This window comes from Limanda limanda, chromosome 13, assembly GCF_963576545.1.
Source record: "Limanda limanda chromosome 13, fLimLim1.1, whole genome shotgun sequence".
NCBI lineage: Eukaryota > Metazoa > Chordata > Actinopteri > Pleuronectiformes > Pleuronectidae > Limanda > Limanda limanda.
In genome coordinates this window covers 12,444,342-12,462,928 of record NC_083648.1, presented here as the reverse complement: position 1 = coordinate 12,462,928, position 18,587 = coordinate 12,444,342, and the positions used below count along the sequence as shown (strand labels likewise).

Sequence of the window (18,587 nt, the reverse complement as noted above, 5' to 3'; positions counted from 1 at the left end):
CGATACTGCAAGTATTGCGATTCGATTCTGCGATTCATGTCCCCCATATTATTCAAAGGCATTACAAAAAATAAGGAAAATAAGACTGCTCAACTCACTTCAAATGTCACATTTAATTCTGTGAACAACATTGTCTTCTACACATTAACTGAAGTGCAAAAACTAAGAAAGGGTAGTGCAAAAACTTTGTCCTTGAACTTTCAGGACACAGGACCTTTGTAATTATTTTCTGAATAGGAGACCTCTCACATGAACACTGAGCTCAATCATATAAATAAGAGTAACCTAGAGCTTCAATCAAATTGAGACCTGCAAGGTCATGACCCAAAATGTTAAATTCATTTGGGAATATTGGCATTTTTGTTCAGAAAAAGGAGTTGGTCAACATCATCAGATGTTAAAGTTCCTCTGGGCCATTACTATATCTCCTGCAGTGGAGAACATCCTTTCCTCATACACACTAGGTATCTTTTAAACTCTGAAACTCTTCTCGTCATGCTTTACCAGCCAGGGGCTGTTACATATATAATTGTAAATAAATATTAAAAAAAATATATATATTTTAAAATGTTTTTAAATATTGCAATACTTTGTGCTACAGTATCGATATAATCGCGGGCGCAAAATATCGCGATACTGAACAGAATGGATTTTTTCCCCCACCACAACTGTCTATCTCCCACTATCACGACAACTCACACATTGTCATCAGTCATTGGGAAAGTGAGTTCCGATCACATGTGGTTACAGGGGGACACAGTTTTAATTCCAGGTGTGAAAAAATTAACTTATGATCAGATCTCTCAGAACGGACGTAAATACCAGGTCTGAACAGAACCAGAGAGAAACCAAAGTTGAGGTGTTCACGCTCCACCTTTTTTATCTCTGTCCACAGCCTCTGGACTCTCCACACCCCCCACCACCCCGACCCAGGTGACCAGCCAGCCTGTGTTCACCCCGGAGGCCCAGCCGAGCGGACCCAGCCCCGAGCGCCTGGAGCCGAGCTCCAGATCCCGGTCCCACTCCACACCTGTGGACACCGGACAGCGCCTCTGCCTCCCCTCCACCAAACCACCGATCCCTTCCTCCAGCCCTGTGCCAGCGTACTCTACCTCACATCAAGTGAGTCACCACGAAAGAGAGAGTCACTGTTTGTAAGGAGTTGTTTAAATTGCATCGCTAGCTATTTTAAGAATTTGAGTGTCAGGACGGTCGCCGCATGTGATCTCTGTGGCTGTGACACAGTCCTAAATAGATGTGACTTGTTGCTCGAGTCAGAGATGATGCATTCTAAACATAATGTGGAAGGCTGAGCATCGCTTATGGCTTCACAAAGTTAATGCATCTTTCAGTGTTTATGATGCAGCCAGATTTCACAAGTAATGACTGAACCGTCCCTGAGCGCAGAATAACATATGCATGAAAGTATTCGATTGTATTTGTTGCTTTTACTGAAAAGAAAATTGAGGCAGAATTGGCAGGTAAAAAACTGCTTCTTTAAGTTTAACTCATGTTCTGAACGAATGATCAGACTCATTGGGTCATGGGATGTTGACGCTGAAAAGTATTTTTCCTTTGTGGCCTTACATGCCTTGTGTCTGTGAGTCATGTGCTGTTTATCAGTGCTGAGTCAGAAGGGTTCACTGCACGGTGGTGAGCAGAAAGCACAGATGATGCAAATCTCTCTAATTCAAGCTATAACGCTCCAGCATGAGGTAGAGTCAACAGATCTGTGTTTGATCCATTTGTTCTGAGCATCAGCTGCACGATGGTGGGTGTCAATACTATTTTGGCCTCGAAGCAAAATCTCAACCAGCGTTAGATGTCGGCGAAGCAGCTGATAACAAATCTAGTGTTCGTCACAAGACGGTTTATTAGGATTCAGGCGTTCTGAGTCATGATGCCTGAGCAGTTTCCTGCAGCTGGTGAGGAATGACTCCAGGACTATCCGTGCAGATTTAATGAATAATTATCTGCAGCTCGGTCCGACCGGTCTGCTGTGAGCGATCGTGGATTCTAGCCAGAGAAGGTAGATCAATATTTCATCAGCAGCAGTATTTACTGTTGATATTAACACCCAAGGACTCGTGACTGAGGTTGAGGATGAGTCGGCGTCCCTCATCCTGTCACCGACCCTCCTCCATTATCATTCATGTAAAGAAAGTTGATGATTGTGGTTTACTTTTAACCGAATCCTACAGTTTAAAACCAATCCATTGTATGGATTTGTGTAGGTCTGCCTCCCTGGAGTTTGCTGTGGTGCCTCAGCCGACTGCATCGCCCGCTGTGCTGCAGCATCGGGAGATTTATGAAAGTGCAGGAGTAGTTTTTTGGCAAAAGAAGCGCTGCGTCACCGTCGCAGGACGACACGACGGCTGCTTCACATCCCGGAGCAGGTACCCAGGCTTCTCACACTGCTGCAGTGGCCTTGTTGTGAACACACCAGCAAAGTGGGACCTGAGGAAAATCATATATCAACAAACGCACTCTGCGAATGCAAATCTCTCAACATGACACAGCACATTTCACGCTGGGAGCCCGCCCTGTGAGATGCTAATAAAACACACAGTTGTCATTTCCACTCTCTGCTGATGCCCGGACTCAAGTGTTCGCTGGTGTCAGCCATGTTGCTGGTTTTGTCAAATGGAAACGTGAGGATGTGATAAGGCATCCCCAGCTTCTTGCTGCCTAGCAACGAGAGGGATTTCCTAATATGGTGAGGCACCCCTCTGCAGGGAGGGGCGTGTCCTCAGCGCGTGGAGCTTCCTGTTTGATTTTTTCAAGCCACCCCTCCGCTTGACGTGAGGCTCTATCTACCTCCCGCTGCGTGGTGTTCGGTGGATTGTTGTTCACACAGTGAGTGTTGTGGGTCTACTGAAGTGTGTGCGTGTGGTGGTTGTTTGGGCAGCGTGCACGCCACAGATCTCCCTCCACTGCAGCAAATGGATCAGGACTGTTCCACTCCGGGATGAGAGGGGGGTGTGCTCCAGCAACAGCGTGTCGCTGAAGTGGCAGCTCCGTGTTTGTGTCACGTTGCGTGTTTGCATGTGTCCGATCTGGACTCGTGTGTAACGGAACACAGGAACGTGTGAGTGCTCGGGTTCTGTTTGAGTTCCTGTGTGGTTCCTCTGCTGCTGATGTTCTCCTCCTCGGTCCGTGGGATCTCCGAGGAGAAGTGTCTTCACGCTCCTGCTCATTCACTATGTACAGCAAAGTTTTTTTGTAGTCGTGTGTTGTCGTGAGGATTCAGCACAAACTTGCTCCTCTGTGTCCCTGCCTCAGGTGTCCGGGTTATTCGAAGGCATGCTGGAGAAACTTGAACTAGATGGTGAAGGTAAGTGCGATCATCTGCTGCTCTGTGTTGTCTCTGCTCCACCGACTCACCTCCTGCAGAGGATACGATTCATCCTCCATCGATGGAGTAACAATAACAAATTGTAATGCTACATATAATAAAGCTGGGAATATCTTCTAAATCTGCAATGTAGAGATGTGGATGAGGGTTGTGCAATTTGTCACTGGTCACTGTTATGTGTTGAAAGGTTGATCAGGGCGTCCTAGGTGTCATGTCAGTTTAATATAAATCACACATATCTAGATTTAAAGAGTGTGTGCAGATGTGACACGAGACAGAAATTAGTTGTATAAACCTTATGAGAACTTATAATACGCCTGTTTAAAATGAGGTCAGATGTCTGTGTATGGCTATAATTCAGTTTTATATGTGTGCAATGCTGATGCAGTGTTTATACTTCTTGTCTTTTTTTTGCTGTGTGTCAAGAGTTTAAAACTACAACCTTCACACATCTGTCTTTAAATGTGATGATTTGATGATGGGTATCTGTCTTGTTATTTAGTAAGATTAAATGTCCATCAACTTAATTTTTCTAAGGACCAATCTTTCCTGCAGCTGGCCTCTCAAATCAATAAATACACATGGCAGATACGTCTCCTAAGTCTTTAAGATTAAACATTTCACAGAGAACAGGCAAAACATATGTTAATGAATATATACAGATGTATAGAAAGAATCTAAAAGCTGCTCATACATAAGACCAGCTCCCCAGACCCTTTTCTGTTTCTGTTTACAATAATGTGAATCAATGAGCTAGCAAATCTTTACATTCACTGACCTTGGACAGTTTCATGCTTTTTACTTTGTTCGTAAACTAAATCATCATTTGACTCTCCACAAATCAACAAGTCTGCTCAGCGTTCCTTAAGTGATTATAATCTTCAAAGTGCTGCCTTCTTCTTCTTCTTCTTCTTCTTATTCTTCTATCCATGTTTTTCCACTGTTTCCGTGCTTGTTGTTGCTCATAGAGGAGCATAATTATCAGTGGGATGGAACAGTGCAGTGGCAGTAAGTGGTTCAGAGCCGTAATGGTTGTTTAGCCTCTGAGACTGTCTTTTGTTTCCTGGCTCTCATTATATATCCCTTGTGCGATTTCACCTTCCTCCTAAAAGTATTTTCCTGCCTCTTTCTTCTTCTTCCAGCTGCTGAACCCGAGAGTGATATTTACATGCGCTTTATGAAATCCCACAAGTGCTACGACATTGTCCCCACGAGCTCCAAGCTGGTGGTTTTTGACACCGCGCTGCAGGTGAGTTCTGATGTCTTTGGAATTGCACTGTTTTTTTGACGGTTGATCATTAGCAGGTTTACACAAAAACTGCTTTATGGATTTTAAACATAACTTGAAAAGGATGTTATGTGGGTCAGAGAAGAAGTCTTTCAACTTTAGTGCTGATCTGGATCAGGGGGCAGATCCAGGATTTTTTTCCACTTTCTTTAACATTGTGAGTAAAGGTTGTTTTGTTTTGAAATCTTGTCTGATTTCTCAGAGAATAATTAATGGATCTTGATAACTCACATTTAGTGAACTGATATCTATGAGTGTGGGGAATTTGTTTGGTTGAATTCGAGGGAACTGATGAGCTCATTCTTTATTATAGCACTTAAATCGCTCGACATACATTTTCCAGTTCATGTAGTTTGTCAGTGTGCTGCAGCTCCTCATCATCAGCATCAGATGAGCCTTCATATAATAATATTAATAATAATATGACAATCATTTTAAATGCAGGGAACATCTACAGTTTCTAGCTGCTTTCCGGTAAAAACAAGGATTAAAAGTAAGAAATCTAAAAACAAGCTTTTACTATGTTGAGATGGCGGCTTGTCTTAAGAACCTAAAGAACCTGAGTTAATGTTAAACTAAAATAAAATAAGCAGGATTGTTGTGCCTCGGAGCAGTTTGTGTGAGATGTTGTCATAAAGCTGTTAAACAGTAATCCATTAGAGGTCTGACCGCTTTGATGTGTAGATCTTCAACCACTAAATCAACTGGAGAGTCAAGAGTAAAAAAAAATACTAAAACCAACATAAAGCCATCCAGACTTTACAATGCTCTTCAATAAAAGAGGATTTTCTATTCCCCAGATGTGTCGGGAAAAGAGAACGTCATTGGAATTAAATATTATGTTTGATTACACATTAATATGTTTGGTCAGTGAGACCCAGGTGATATCTTGAAATATCTGGGGGGGATTTCAACTAACTGGCCAAACGTAGTTTCAGTCAGGAGAGATTTCTAGAGAAACAAATGAGTGAAATAGAGTGAAATGAAAATTTTAGATTTTATCGGCGCAGTCCTTTGAATTTGCCGACCATGTCAGGTCATGACTGAACCTTCATTAAGCTTCGAGAGGATTCTGGTTGTTCACTGATCAGCTGATGAAATGTTTCAGCCGTAGAACAGATCATCACATATTTTGTATTATCCTGTTTTGTTTCCTTTCAAATGTTTCCAGGTTAAGAAAGCGTTCTTCGCCTTGGTAGCAAACGGCGTGCGAGCTGCCCCGCTATGGGACACAGAGAAGCAAAGCTTTGTGGGTAAGAACCACAAAACCTGTCTGGAAATGCACTTGATGATCTTTATGTCTTTCCTTATCACACACTGACAGGAAATATAATGTCGTTTTTATAGAGGTTTCCATATTTTTAAGAGCAATAGATGGAATGCTTTACTTGTTTACAGTTTTCTAGCCTAATAAAATTAGTACTTTTAAGTATTTAGACCAAATTAGATATATGATACTATTCTTCATTACAATGACAAAAATCAACTAGTTCTAGGTAATGTATGTTGTTTACTTTCACTATGCAAAATATTCAAACCTGGAGAAATGCAACATTTTATTCAAGGTAACGGGAGGTGTCATTTTGTTAGCCTTTTAAATTCGTCTCATCCACTTTGCCCGTCTCTGCTGTGACTTCAGAGGCAAACAACTAATGACCAAGGAAAAACACTTTTCCTTCTGTTGTTTCTAACGTGTAAAAAACTTTGATACATTACCTCCTCTCCATAAACATGATTTTCAAAACATTGAGTCACTTCAGGTAGATTTCCATCATGAACACAGCCACTCCCCCAATCCCCAAATATAGTTTATAAATCAATGTGAAATTTGCAAGCAGGAAGATGTTTATATGTGTTCTTATATGTTTATTTATTTATTGCTTATTTATAAAGACAAATAATTGGATCCCAGAGTTCAGTCCACATCGTTATGATCCATTTAAGTTTAATAAAGGCCGATCTGTTTGGAATAGAACATTCTGGTTCAGAGACGGAAAACATCCCGGCTGCGGCGGCGCACTATCGCTAAATCAACACAGAGGCAGTGCTGTGTGTTAACGGCGCTGGTCATGGGCTAGTGGAGCATGATGCTATATTGAGCAGAAGTCATTAGAGCTGTCATAAACCATTAAGCCCAGCAATGACTCGTCTGTATTGACCCTCGCTCAGACAGGTCGGAGGAAAGAAAGCACTGCAGCGTCTCCGAAAAGTAAACCTCCTGTTTGTGCCAAAATCCAAACCACCGGTGAATTGGCTTTTGTTGTGCTGCATGGAGTTTATTGCAAGTCGGGCCGGTGATGAATAATGAATGTCCAGTCAGCGAGAGGATAAAGCAGGGAGGGGGGGCAGCGATGTGTTGTTTGAACCACACCCTTGTAAGCGCTGTCTCTTCTACCCAATTGCACAACGCCCGCGGGCCCGGTGGCGCTGTGTGTGTTGTTTATAGATGAAGTGTTTTTCACTGCTCGTTTTCCATTGCAGGAATGCTGACCATCACAGATTTCATCATCATACTACACAGATACTATAAGTCACCGATGGTACGTCCACTTCACACCTTCGCTTCTTGTCACATTGAGGATTTCCCTGTTTAGTTTTCAACGTTTTTTTTTGTGTTTCAGGTGCAAATTTATGAATTGGAGGAACACAAGCTGGAGACGTGGAGAGGTGAGTGTCTTGTGTCCGTGTTTTAAAACAGAATTTAAAATACAAAAAGAGAAACTAAACTTTCCTCCTTGTTACGCAGAGGTTTACCTCCAAGCAACGTTCAAACCTCTGGTCAACATATCGCCTGATGCAAGGTACGTGTCTGACTGCGCATTAATGGTATCTGCTTTAGGTTTCTCTCTGTCAGCTGATATTATCTTTACTGTGCCGCCTCTAACCGGTCACTGTGTTTGTTGTGTTCACAGCCTTTTCGATGCGGTCTACACCCTCATCAAAAACAAGATTCACCGCCTGCCTGTCATCGACCCCGTCACGGGAAACGCACTTTATATTCTCACACACAAGAGGATCCTCAAGTTCCTCCAGCTCTTTGTGAGTTAATCTGTTTACTAGTGTTACGCCTCCACAAACAAACATCACAGTGTTGTTCCACCTAAACAGGACTGATCACCTGTTCTGCCTGTTTTTTAAAAATGATTTATTTCCTGATGGAAGCTTCCTCTTTCCTCCTCCTTCCAATGCCTTTTGCCACCCTGTGGTCAATGTTGGTATTACTAAAATATCCATTTGCCCTGATGAACCAGGACAGCGATCTCATTCGGTGTCTCCTTGTGTGTTTCTGTGCGTGTCCCAGATGTGTGAAATGCCGAAGCCAGCTTTCATGAAGCAGACTCTCGGGGAGCTCGGCATCGGCACGTACCACCAAATTGCGTTTATCCACCCGGACACGCCCATCATCAAAGCACTCAACATCTTCGTGGAGAGACGAGTGTCTGCTTTGCCGGTGGTGGATGATTCTGGTAAGATCACAAACACTTGTACTAACATTATATGCTCTATTTATAAGCACTAAGTACACGTTCATGTTCTTTCTTTTCTTGCAGGCAAAGTTGTGGATATTTACTCCAAGTTTGATGTGATTGTGAGTTGAATTTTCTGTTCAACTGTTCAATAAGAGACAAAATACTAAATATTAGAGGCTACGTGGCTCTGTGATCCATTGTCTTACTTTGATTGATTTTGATGCTTGTTCATGTTTGCAGAACTTGGCTGCTGAGAAGGCGTACAACAACCTGGACATCACAGTGACGCAGGCTCTGAAACATCGCTCTCAGTACTTCGAAGGAGTCATGAAGTGCCACAAAATGGAGACATTGGAGACCATTGTGGACAGAATAGTCAAAGCTGAAGTGAGACACCCTCGCAGTACATGCTCTAAGAAAGTGTCCAAAATCACTGACCACAGAGTCCACTATACACCATTTTGTAGGGCTGTCCGAATGTAAAATGAGAATTTTTATATAGCTCACATACTCACAGTATCCCACAATAAATTGTGAAAAGTAGTGTACACATCTAATGTAACGCTAGCAGCTTTCTTCCCTGTGACTGGTCCCAGTTCACATAATCCAGATTTTCTTTTATTCCCCTCTTGCTGATTGAAGTAGCAGCATGGCTAACTTAATCCACCCTAACCCTTCAGATTAAAAGTCCATTTATTGTCACAGTGATGGACTTGTTTACAATCAGCTTTGCAATTAGGTTGCAATATATAAAAAAAGCTTGTACTATCTTTTTTTAAATTACACATTCGTTGCCCTGGCTGCTAGTGTTGCTAATGTTAATCATCTACACTAGACTTGTTCTTTGTCCTTATTTCCCGGCCTGCACCCTCTCATCCTACAATGTGGCAGCACACAGGCTTGGGTTGGCTCTTCTCGGATCCACTCGGTTATTGCACATAATGTTAAACATACCTAGGACCTGTGGTAATAGAACCACAGAGTTCTACCTGGAGTCAGGTCTGTATAAAACTTGGATCCAAACCTATATGGGTGTCAGATCACGGTCTTATGGTTTGAGTGGATCCGTGAAGACTTCTGGTCTGAATACAAAACCTCAGGCAGCGGTACATAACAACCTTTCAGCTCCAGCAGACATTTAATACTGTCTATTTATACATAGGTTTTTCCATTTTTTAGAAGAGGGAGGAGTAAATGAGGTATTGGTTTTGGAAACAACCATCACTATACTTAATCTGGGTGTTTTCTTCTTCATGCCAGGTGCATCGGTTGGTGGTGGTGGACGAGCGCTCCAGCATCGAGGGCATCGTCTCCCTGTCGGACATCCTCCAGGCTCTGGTGCTCAGCCCCGCAGGTATAAATGCTCAGCATTGCTAGCACCAACCCCCCTTCCCCCCATTCTGTCCTGGACCCTGAGCTCTCTCCCCCCCAAAACCTGCCCTATAACCTTGCCCCAGGTAGGAAACACACCGGTATTGCTCGCGGCTGCTTGTGAGGAGGCTCGGTGTCCGTCCTGCTGGATGCTTCTGTGTGTGGAGTGAAGAGTCGGTGCTCGCTGACAGAAATCGGCTGCTGGTTCATCAATGAAATCCCTGACTAATCTCCACCTGATGCATTGAAACACACTTGAAAGCGGACATGGTAGTTGTTTTTCAATGTACAGTGGCTTAGAATAGAATAGATCAGTTGGGTATAATGTTGGACAGATTGTGAGAAACAGATTTTCACATAGTGCAGGAGTATACATTTTTAATTCTCTAGATCTGGGCGACGCCATTTTGTGCATTCGGAACCAGAGTCTCTGCAGTAGCGATCGGGGGGTGGAGCCACAGTAGCAATGTCCGGCTGATACATGCACCTGCTATGTTTTTTTCTCCTTATCTTTAATCAAAACCACGGCCTTTCAGTTGGAGAGCAGGACTTGATTTCAACTTCAGTTTTTGATACGCTTGCACTCAAACAAACCTGCTTGTGCTTGGATTTCCTGAGCTGCAGCTCCTCTACTCGAGCTCACACTGCTTCTCTGCGCACGTGAAACCTCTGCTCTCGGATTTCTCCTCTTCTAGTCAGTGCAGATCATGTTCAACTACGGTTGCAAAATTCCGGGAATATTCAAAGTTGGAAACTTTCCATCGGAATTAACAGGAATATACGGGAATAAACTGGAAATGTTGTGGGTAATTTATACTAACTGTGTTTACCTTGTCATATACAGACATAAATATAAACATTTTGTTTTGTTATAGGCTGATTTGAGCCCTGAGGAAACTTTGGGCACTTGACTATATGCTTCTGCGTCGTTGTGTCATTCTTAACATAGGTCTTTGCACAGTATTTGCTAATGTACACAGCCTTTCCTTCTACATTGGATGGGGTGAAATGTCTCCACGCATGAGATAGTGCACGTAGCATTGTTCTGTAGAATAAGATGAGAAAAAAGTTTGTAAAAAAACACTAATGCAATAGTGCAACTAATGCCAGAGATATAAATAGTTAGCCAAACAATTGGAATCGTCTGTACTCATATTTTACAATTGATGGATACATGAATGGAAATAGGCTAGATGAACAGATGAACAATCCTCAATCAGCATGCTAATATATTTTCCCCAGTAATATCATCGAAACTTACCTGACTAGTCCTGCACACGATAGCAGGCCTCAATAGTGCTGTAGTGTGCAGGATGCTGGGAATTATCTGTGCATGTGATGGAAGAATGCACAGTGAAGGGTTGAAACTCAACGTGCAGCGTGTGCTGCATTCCGTATCTTTAAAATACAGTTTTGAATGATGTTTTTATTGCTCAGCGTCTAATTTGCGTATTTTTTTTTAATTCCCCAAATTCCCGAGCTTAACTTTCCATGGAAAGTTTCTGGAAAGTTTCCGGAAATTTACCGGAAACTTTCCGCCCCTTTGCAACTCTATGTCCAACTATCTTTAAGTATTTTCCAAGTTTGAACCTCAGAGGGTAAATTAAAGGATGTTGTGTCTGATGTAGTTTAAGCTGCTAGAATTTGGTTTGGTTTTAGATTTTCCCCCGAAAGCTGTTAACATGGTGGGATGACCTGTTGCCTGATCTGTTCATTACACCAGATGAGTCCTTGGTTACCACCAGACACTTGTGGTTCACTTACAATCATGCTGCGTGAGCCGACACAGAACCAAACTGCAAAATGGAGAATACTTGCACGGTGGTTTGAATCGTAAATTTGAGGTTTGAATGTGCACTGACACTCTGCCCTGTGCAGAGGCTTTACATATTATATATTCTGCTCCGTTTTGCTGGTAGCAAGCTCCACTTTGATGTGAATGTTTTGTGTTGATAAGCTTGAAAGCAAAATTTAAAAGGAAAAAAAACATGCTTGCATAATTTCGATGAATCTTAGTTAGAGGCTGCTGTGTGTTCAAACTGTAACTCCATCAGTGCTCTAAATTAAACATGACGCACAAGTGTGAACTGTCCACACTGGTATGTTTGTATCATGGTATGTTTATATCCTGATTTATATGTTTTGCATTTACACAACCTCTGGAAAAGAATCTGCTGCAGCTTCTCACTGGCTCTAAACCAAGTCCAGTGGGGCAGCAGTTAAAAGCTTCAAATAGAATGAGAAATCTTGTTTTTGAAATCAGGAGGCTCCATTTAGACGTCTTCATGTCTGACATGTCGTCCACATTAAAAGCTGGCAAAGTTTATCCTCCTTCTGCTTTCATCGACTTAAAAACCACTGCTTGTACTCCCTCAGAGATGAAGTGTTCAATAACGTTGTCAAAACTTGATAGAAATGTCTGTAAAATTGCGTCCGGACTTTCTCCGAGGTTTGCTCTTCACTCAAGAACAATGCAGCAGGAGATCCTTCAGATGCATGTACAACAACACGGAAATCTCCAGAGCCCTTATCTCAGAAAGCTCTATTGACATCATCCTGTTTCATCCAGAAATATTTGTTTGCGTTTTGTTACTTTCCTTTTTTACGTCCGTCGTGTTTTAGAAACGTCATCAACACACCCACTCGCTCTCTGTGAATCCTGTGTAGGATCCCCTGCCGTTTTCTCACATGACCTAATTCGGACATTCTCCAGAGATCTTACTAGGGGTCTGGCCTGGAGAGACTCCGGAGTTTCTCACTCTGACATTTGCATTCTTACACACAACCACTCCGGAGAATGTCAGGAGATTATCTGGAGTTCAGTGCATGTCCGAAAGCAGCTTAGGTCTAAATAGACACAAGCTGGTTTGGGATACCGCTGTGAGATCCTGCAGCAGAAGTTGGAATCAGCATAATTCTTAACGATGAAAAAAGATAAACTAAACGTAATCCTGTGTGTTCCCCAATTTGCTTTTTATCTGTTGTGTCCTAACTTTGTGCTCTTCCCTCCTTCTCGCCAGATGCCTGTAAGGAGGAGAACCTGACCGTGTACGAGGGAGGAAGCGTCAGCAGGAGCGGAGACGTGGTGGAAGTAAATAAGACTGTATTTGAGAAAGTGTGCGCCAGAGCGAAGCCGGTCTGAAGGTCCCAAAGAGGAAGAAAGAAAGAAAGAGAGAGAGAGAGATGCCTGCTGCAACTGATGCACTAGAGAGGCTTGGAAACCAAAGAGCTAGACAGCTGAGTGAAGTGGACTCCCTGCACTGACGATTGATTTTCCGATTGTTTTGGTTTGAACACTGATCAGATGCACACACATTATACTGTATATAAACACACACACACACACACACACATACAGAGATACATTATGTTTTCCTACCGGGAGAACGTCGAGACAGGTTCTCGTGAATTAGGGCTTTAGCGTTTCGCTTTGTACGGTTACGATCGTGCTGCTGTCATCGGTCAAATTGTTGCCACATGTCGTATTTGAAGCGGAATCACGCGTCTCTTGCGGGACAACGCTCTTCTCCCTCAGTGCCGCCTCCCCCTTTCCACTGCAGGGAGGGGATGAACAGTCACAGGTGCAGCTTTTTGTTTGGTAGCAAAACTGCACGATGTGGCCATTTTACGACTGTTGGAAAAAGTGATCAGCCTGTGCCAACATGGAGCGTTCAATGCCCAGTCTCTATTTGTGCCTTTTGGTTGCCCCGCCCACATTAGGTTTGATTGATGTTGTCAGAACAGTGGAATTATTTGTCATTTAGAAGAAACGGTTGCAGTACAGATGTGTAATATGAGAAGTTGTAGGCAAAATGTTCCTTCTTCTTCTCTTACAAATACAAATTCTGCTGTATAAGTTTTAATTTTCCAAGTAAAACACAAAAACATGTCCCAAGATCTTACTCATGAAAATAATTCCAGATAAAATCGATGTCATTGTGACAGCGTTCAGATGCGTAACGACGAGTGAGTTCCTCTCGCTCTTCTGAGTCTAGAAATTGAGACTCACTGAGGCTTTAAAGATGCGTATTTGAAAATGATGATGGCGAGACTGAATGTGCTGTTTTAGATGTTTAAAACTTTTCTTTTCTGTGGTTTTGTTGCTTCAGATAATCTTTTACTCAAACATGCAAAAAAAACGTTTCTTCTCCGCTGTAGCTCGACAGGACTCATCTCCATATACGACTGTAAATAGGATTGTTTGTTTTGTTTTTGTTTTTTTTGGGGGGGGGGACATGTCACAGAAAGCTTTATTTTTATGAATGTGTCAACATGTTTAAAGAGACTGCAGTTTTAATGTTATTTTTGTAAATATATTGTGGCAATATGTCCAGTTCTAAGAGACTTTGTATCTGATCAACATGTACTGTAAATGTAGAAGCATGAGAAACCTACACTTCAGCAGTATGAATGTTCCTTGTTTTACTTTTATCAATTTTTCTGGCTGCAGAAAAATAAATGGACACTGAATGTACTTTAAAGCTGCGTTCCTGTTGCTTCGTCACCGTGCACACGCACACTCCTCAGTTCCTCCAGAGACACGTCCTCATGTGGAGATGTGAGGTTTGTTTCAGGGGAAGAATTCATTATCCTGGTGTTTCAGGTTTCATCTCTCTCTTCTTCATGTCTCAAGGACAGCCGGTCTCTTTGTTTTCCGGTTGTGCGTCTCTCCTGTTCTTGTTAACGTGAAATCTCAAGAGCGCCTTGAGGGAATTTCTTCAAATCCGGTACAAACATGCAGTTATTTTCCTGGGAGTTTCAGTCAATCAGTTTGTGTCGGCTATTTATTTATTACTGTTGAGAATCTCTCTGGATTTATTTGTCGCTTGTCGACTTGTTTTCAAACACTTAAAAAAACACGACACTATTTAAACCACTGACTCATGTCGGTGGGAAACTGAGGCAACAAAGAGCAATAGATATCAGAAGATGTCACCTGAAAAATAGTTTTTATACAAAGAAAATGTCTGACCGAGATGAAGGGAGCAGTAATGATGATCGAAGTATTGCCAATAAAGGTGGCAAATGTCAGTGGGCTACAATTCCTTTCATGCAAAGTGCAGAAGTGGAAGCTCGTGGCCTTGTGTTCGGACGTCCTATATGTATCTTAAAATTCAGCTGAAATTATAATTGTCTATCAAAACAAATTTTCAGACATTCATTTTCTTATTATTGAAACCGCGACAAAGATCTGACAATATTTTAAGGCAATTAGTCATGAATACAGGTCATTCTGAAGGACTAATTTATGTTTGTATGTTAGTTTGTATTGGACATTAAATCGTTTAATTTCATATCAGTTTGACGCTGATGACTTGATCAGAGACATGATTAGTAGTTCTCATCTCCCCACGCCTGCTCTCCTGCTGATTCCCAGACGATGTAGAAATTTAGATGCATGTCTTGCGCAGCTCTTTAAACATTTCTGAACGCCTCATCAGACCACAGATGGCCGTGCAGCGCAGTTATTATCACCAAAGCTGGGAGCTGCTGAGCTCTAGGCCCTGGAGCCTTCTCTCCTCCTGGCATCCTGCCCTGAGGATATTTTCGAGCAGGGATAGGCAGCCACGTGACGGAGAGTGTGTGCTGGGGGGAAAAGGCAGTTTTTTTATTTTTTTATTATTTCAGACAAGCGCTGCAGCAGCTGAAAGTTCATCCTCTAAATATACATATATTCAGATGAACGTGCTCGTGAAAATCAGCTGTCGAGACTCGTGCTACATGTCAGACTTGGTTACTGGTGTTTTGGGCTCTTGCTGGATTATTTGTTTTGTGCAAAGCAGCCACAAGGTGTCGCTGTGGCACACAGTTGAAGCAGTAATGGGGATTGAACCACAGACTGTGTTTAAAAACCCAAATCAGTTTCCCATCAGTTTCTGCAGTTTTTTTCCCATCTTGTGGTGATTAGTACCAACCACTTCCTCACTGAACATGTACATCCCAATAAGAGATTAATGCTGAGCTTTTCTTGACCTCTTTCCTGGAAATTGGCAGATTTCGGAGGAAAATTTTTTAATGTGGTGAAGGTTGCTGCTAAATGAGGCAGAGGCACCGTGAGTGGATCTGATGGACTTTCAAATGAGGGATAAAAGTGGACCAGACTCACCCCCAGACAATCCGCTTTGATCAGACAGTCTCCCCTGTGATGGCCACGCCTGGGAAAGCCTCCTCTACACCTTGTAGCCCTAAAGCAGAAAAGGCAGGAGGGCTTCAACACCCCCCCCTCCCATCACCATCCTCCTCTCCTCCTCTCCTTGCTGCCCATCTCGCCCTCTTCCTTCACACATCCACACCCACACTGGACTCTCTTTTGAACGTGGAGGGCTTGATTTAAAATTCCTCTTCAGACCGTGTCATGCATTTTATATGCATGGCGAGCAGGGGAGGGCGAGCAGGGATTGCGTGGGGGGGCCTCCTGCCCAAATGAACTTCCCTATGCTGTTGGTCTCCTCAGGGATATATTCAAACGCACACACACTCCACCTCTTTTCTTTTGACTCCTCTTCCCTCATTTTCCTTCACCCACTCAACTCTTTCAACATTAGTTTTACTGCATCATGCTTTTCACAAATTCCACCCAGCAGCGCCAGGGCCGTAGCCTTTGAAGACAAGTGTGATCAGAACAGAAGCAGGGGGTGTAAAGAAAAAACCTGGCCTCAGGGCATTTGGGTTTTTGCACTCGTGTTTAGCAGCGTATGGAGCAGAGGAGGGAGGCTGACAAGTGCAGTGTTTGGGGACAGCTTTGAAGTCTGACGGGTGCGGCTGCAGCTTCTGCACAGTCCTTCACAAGGAGACTGTCACGTTGACACAAGTGGGCTTTACACACTCACGGTTCACAGCTCACGATGGATAAGAGATAATCAAAAGAGCTGTGCTGATACACCTCAACATGTCTGATTCTCTTTCTGACTCGATGGGACTCGCTGCAGAGAAATAAGACTCCAGAGGCACAAGGTCAAGTAGCTCCATTAAATTCAATCAGGCTGCACCAAATTACTTTTATATATAAACTATTGTTAATATTGGCCCTCTAAATGTGCCTGATTTGTTTCATCAACATCCATGAATTATTCTCTGGGAAAACGGTGAAAATGTCAAACAAAGAATAGAAACTAGAAGGGCATCTAGAAGAGCCCATCCCTCTGTCAGGCCCTTCATGAAACCACATTTAAATTGACTAGATCCAGATTTTTCTTCTGGTCAACGCTCATGAAAATCAGTCCCCAAAACATGACTGATTTTTTTCATGAAGATCTGTGAATTTTAACTCTGTGTACAGTACAAAAATGGAATTGGATTTTCCCTGACCCATACCACATCGTTCCACCAAGTTTTTAGGTAATCCATTGTGTAGTTTTTGTATAATCTTGTTCACAAACCAACAAACCAACATTAAATGGATCTTTCTATATTGGTGGCCATAAGGGGGCACCAATTACACATCCAAAATCCAGGCACAATCAGTCCTATCAGCTCTATAAGGCCACACATCATTGAAAATATTTTGAAAATTGTTCCTTGCCAGGGCACATTGTGTTCTCAGAGCTTAGAGAAAAACAATTCTTAAATCAACAAGTGTCATATTTGTTGTTAGTAAGTATAAGGACAGGGGGAAAAACCAACTTCAGCTCGATATGCCCCTGCCCAGAAACATCATCTCCTCGGCGAAGCTGAAAACCAGGAACCACATGAACTTCATCTGCTTGAGAAATCTGGTTTATTAGGAACAATGTGATCCCACTAGCTTATTGTGGATATAGCAGTAAACAACAGAAACACAAATCACTTTTTTTTAAGTGCTACAGGTTTTGCGATTATAGACATAAAACAGTACAGCAACCATAGTGCCTACATTCATATATGCACAGAGAATATAAAAAAAAAAAACAACCTTACAGTATATTGCTGTTCAACTGTTCCTATTCCTGCTCATAAATCAGCCTCTGTTCCTCTCTCACAGACACGTCACTGGAATATCTCACACCGGGAGCTGGAGGTGGTTTTTAGAGTGATAACGGAGACAAGTCATTTGGGTCTGGCAGGTGGACATTTTTTTACAGATAAGCACTGAGTTATCGCCGGAGCACAAAGTTGACAAAAGGTTTAGCTGATATAGAACAGTAACACTAGACAAACCCTCCACAGAGAGAGATCACGAGGCCTCACCGAACCCAGCGGAGCCACGCAAACTCTCGTTAAGCTACTTTTGTTTTCTGTCTTTTTTTTTTTGTTTTGTTTTCTGTTTTTAAATCAAAGATTAATACAAGTTAACTTTGGTTTCCAGCTCTCTAGAACTATACTGTTAATTTGTGGCAGTTTAAGCTGTAAATAAAGGTTTAAATCAACAGTATAGCAGCCTTAAGCCGATATTAATACGACACAGAAATTCACTTTTTAAACTTTTTCTTGTTATAATAGCAGCCAGGAAATAATGTAGTTACAGTGTGATTCCATAGAAATAGAAGAAAACAAAAGTGAAAAACAAAACCGAAAAAAGTTAAAAGTCTGTGATCTGGTACCTCTCAATAAATAGAAAACTCAACTTCTTTGTTGTTATTTGTTATCCTCTAACCTACTCTGTTATAAATATGGTTACACATAATATTCATTGTGTGAAGACATCATCTTTCAACCATGCAACAAAGAAGTTGAAAAAAAATGATAAACCACTTTTCCATAATTGACGACTGTTCACACTAAAACATTCTGTGTGAGCCCCAAAAACGTTTCTTATCCGACTGTAACACAAGACAAACATCGATGAAATCAAATATCAGGCTGAGAGGAACAAATCAATGATGGATGAATCTGCAGAGAAGGGACCGAGGGACGAGCTGAACCCACAGCCGTCTGTGGCCGAGCGAGTTTTCCTCAGTCCATGTCCACGTCTGAGTGGATTCTTCAGCGTGATGACGGAGTTTCCGTGGGACCTCAGCAGCTGCAGGACACATGTTGGCCGGGTCGTGTCTCTGAAACCTGGGTGGACCGAGTGAAGGGAGGAAGAAAACTGCAACAGAGGTAGAAAACACAAAAGAACTGACGCCTTTTTCAGGGTCGCTGGGCGTTTTGGGGGTTGATTTTGAGGGGGAATGATTTAGCCGAG

The 18,587-nt window shown here is 42.4% G+C and overlaps 1 protein-coding gene across 2 annotated transcripts in view; it reads left to right on the top strand.

Annotated features, from left to right (window-relative positions):
* The window catches only part of LOC133017683 (5'-AMP-activated protein kinase subunit gamma-1-like), a 28,231-nt gene extending 14,266 nt beyond the window's left edge, over positions 1-13,965 (top strand). For both annotated transcript variants that reach the window (XM_061083830.1, XM_061083832.1), the window contains 13 exons: positions 896-1,122; positions 3,283-3,334; positions 4,498-4,604; positions 5,815-5,896; positions 7,125-7,183; positions 7,265-7,310; positions 7,390-7,444; positions 7,556-7,682; positions 7,945-8,110; positions 8,195-8,232; positions 8,354-8,500; positions 9,374-9,467; positions 12,505-13,965. In XM_061083830.1, the coding sequence (XP_060939813.1) occupies positions 896-1,122; positions 3,283-3,334; positions 4,498-4,604; positions 5,815-5,896; positions 7,125-7,183; positions 7,265-7,310; positions 7,390-7,444; positions 7,556-7,682; positions 7,945-8,110; positions 8,195-8,232; positions 8,354-8,500; positions 9,374-9,467; positions 12,505-12,626 (1,322 nt within the window). In that variant the 3' untranslated portion in view covers positions 12,627-13,965. The remainder of the gene's footprint in view (positions 1-895; positions 1,123-3,282; positions 3,335-4,497; positions 4,605-5,814; positions 5,897-7,124; positions 7,184-7,264; positions 7,311-7,389; positions 7,445-7,555; positions 7,683-7,944; positions 8,111-8,194; positions 8,233-8,353; positions 8,501-9,373; positions 9,468-12,504) is intronic.
* Positions 13,966-18,587: the final 4,622 nt, after the last annotated feature.